Below are 1,068 nucleotides of genomic sequence, written 5' to 3'. Positions count from 1 at the left end.
ACACACACACACACATGCACACACACACACATTCACATACACACACATTCTTGAAATAGGCTTAAGTTAAGTAGTATGTACTTCTTTCGAGCGTGATGTCAAGACGCCCCAAAACTGGTCCAACCGAAAGTATAAACCATGAGTCTGCGAACCAAGTCATGTTCTGAAAAGGAGATTAAGTGTTTACTTTTACCCCCATTAAGCCACTCAATATGTCTTGTACAGGCGAAAAACTGCTGGCTGACGCTTTCTGTATGAACCACTACTTCCTGAGACAAGGTTTGAATGGAACACCCACCTTACCGCCCACGGATTTCAAACGCCAGCAGAGCGAACTGTACAACCGGCTACATCCTCACCCGGTAAGAGAGTGACGTGAAACCAAAGAAGTTATTAACTAGCTCTGTTTATGACCTCTTTGCGTGTAGCTGTATCAGGGTTGTTTTTGTTTTGGTAAGTGTTTTACAAAGCTCGCAACTGCATGCGGTCACATGAGCGCGCGGGACACACCTAATACATTGTATTTTCAGTTGGTAGGAAATTTTTAATTTTGCCCAGGTGGCGGCTGAAGCTTACTTTTGTCGATTTTACACCACCAAGGGATCTTTAACGTACGCAACTTGCACACGGGCCCTCCGAGATATTTCGCCCTTGTCCTAGAAGGCTAGGGGTAAATCTTTCCTACTAGAAGATCAAGGGTGTGGCTGAAAGACAGCAGTAAGAAGCCAAGGAGTAGCAGTAGAATGGCTGCAGAAAGAGTCAGGTGCCCAGAGGAGGGGGTCAAATGAGGGGAGGGGGTGGTGCAGAAAGAGGAGACGAAAGCAGAAGACAGAACATTGCTAGAGAGCAGGAAAGGAGGTGAAAGGAGACAATTTTAGAGAATATTTTTCGGTCGCTTCCCAGATTAGAACCCGGGAGAGGCCAACACTTTAACCTCTAGGCCAAGATAGCCCCCTTATCAAGGTTGTCGGAGAAAAACTCCTGTCAGGTCCCACCCCTCACCCCAACTGTCTGTCTGTCTGTCTGTCTGTCTGTCTGTCTGTCTGTCTGTCTGTCTGTCTGTCTGTC

At 46.9% G+C, this 1,068-nt stretch overlaps 1 protein-coding gene across 1 annotated transcript in view; it reads left to right on the top strand.

Moving 5' to 3' along the window:
• The window catches only part of LOC101855241, a gene marked incomplete at its 5' end in the record, with an annotated part of 17,942 nt that overhangs the window by 10,905 nt on the left and 5,969 nt on the right, over positions 1-1,068 (top strand). The window contains 1 exon segment of the mRNA XM_013080396.1: positions 226-362. Within this exon segment, the coding sequence (XP_012935850.1) occupies positions 226-362 (137 nt within the window).

The sequence above is a fragment of the Aplysia californica genome, unplaced genomic scaffold, assembly GCF_000002075.1.
Source record: "Aplysia californica isolate F4 #8 unplaced genomic scaffold, AplCal3.0 scaffold00084, whole genome shotgun sequence".
In the NCBI taxonomy this organism is placed as follows: Eukaryota; Metazoa; Mollusca; class Gastropoda; order Aplysiida; family Aplysiidae; genus Aplysia; species Aplysia californica.
This window is presented reverse-complemented; position numbering and strand designations above follow the sequence as displayed.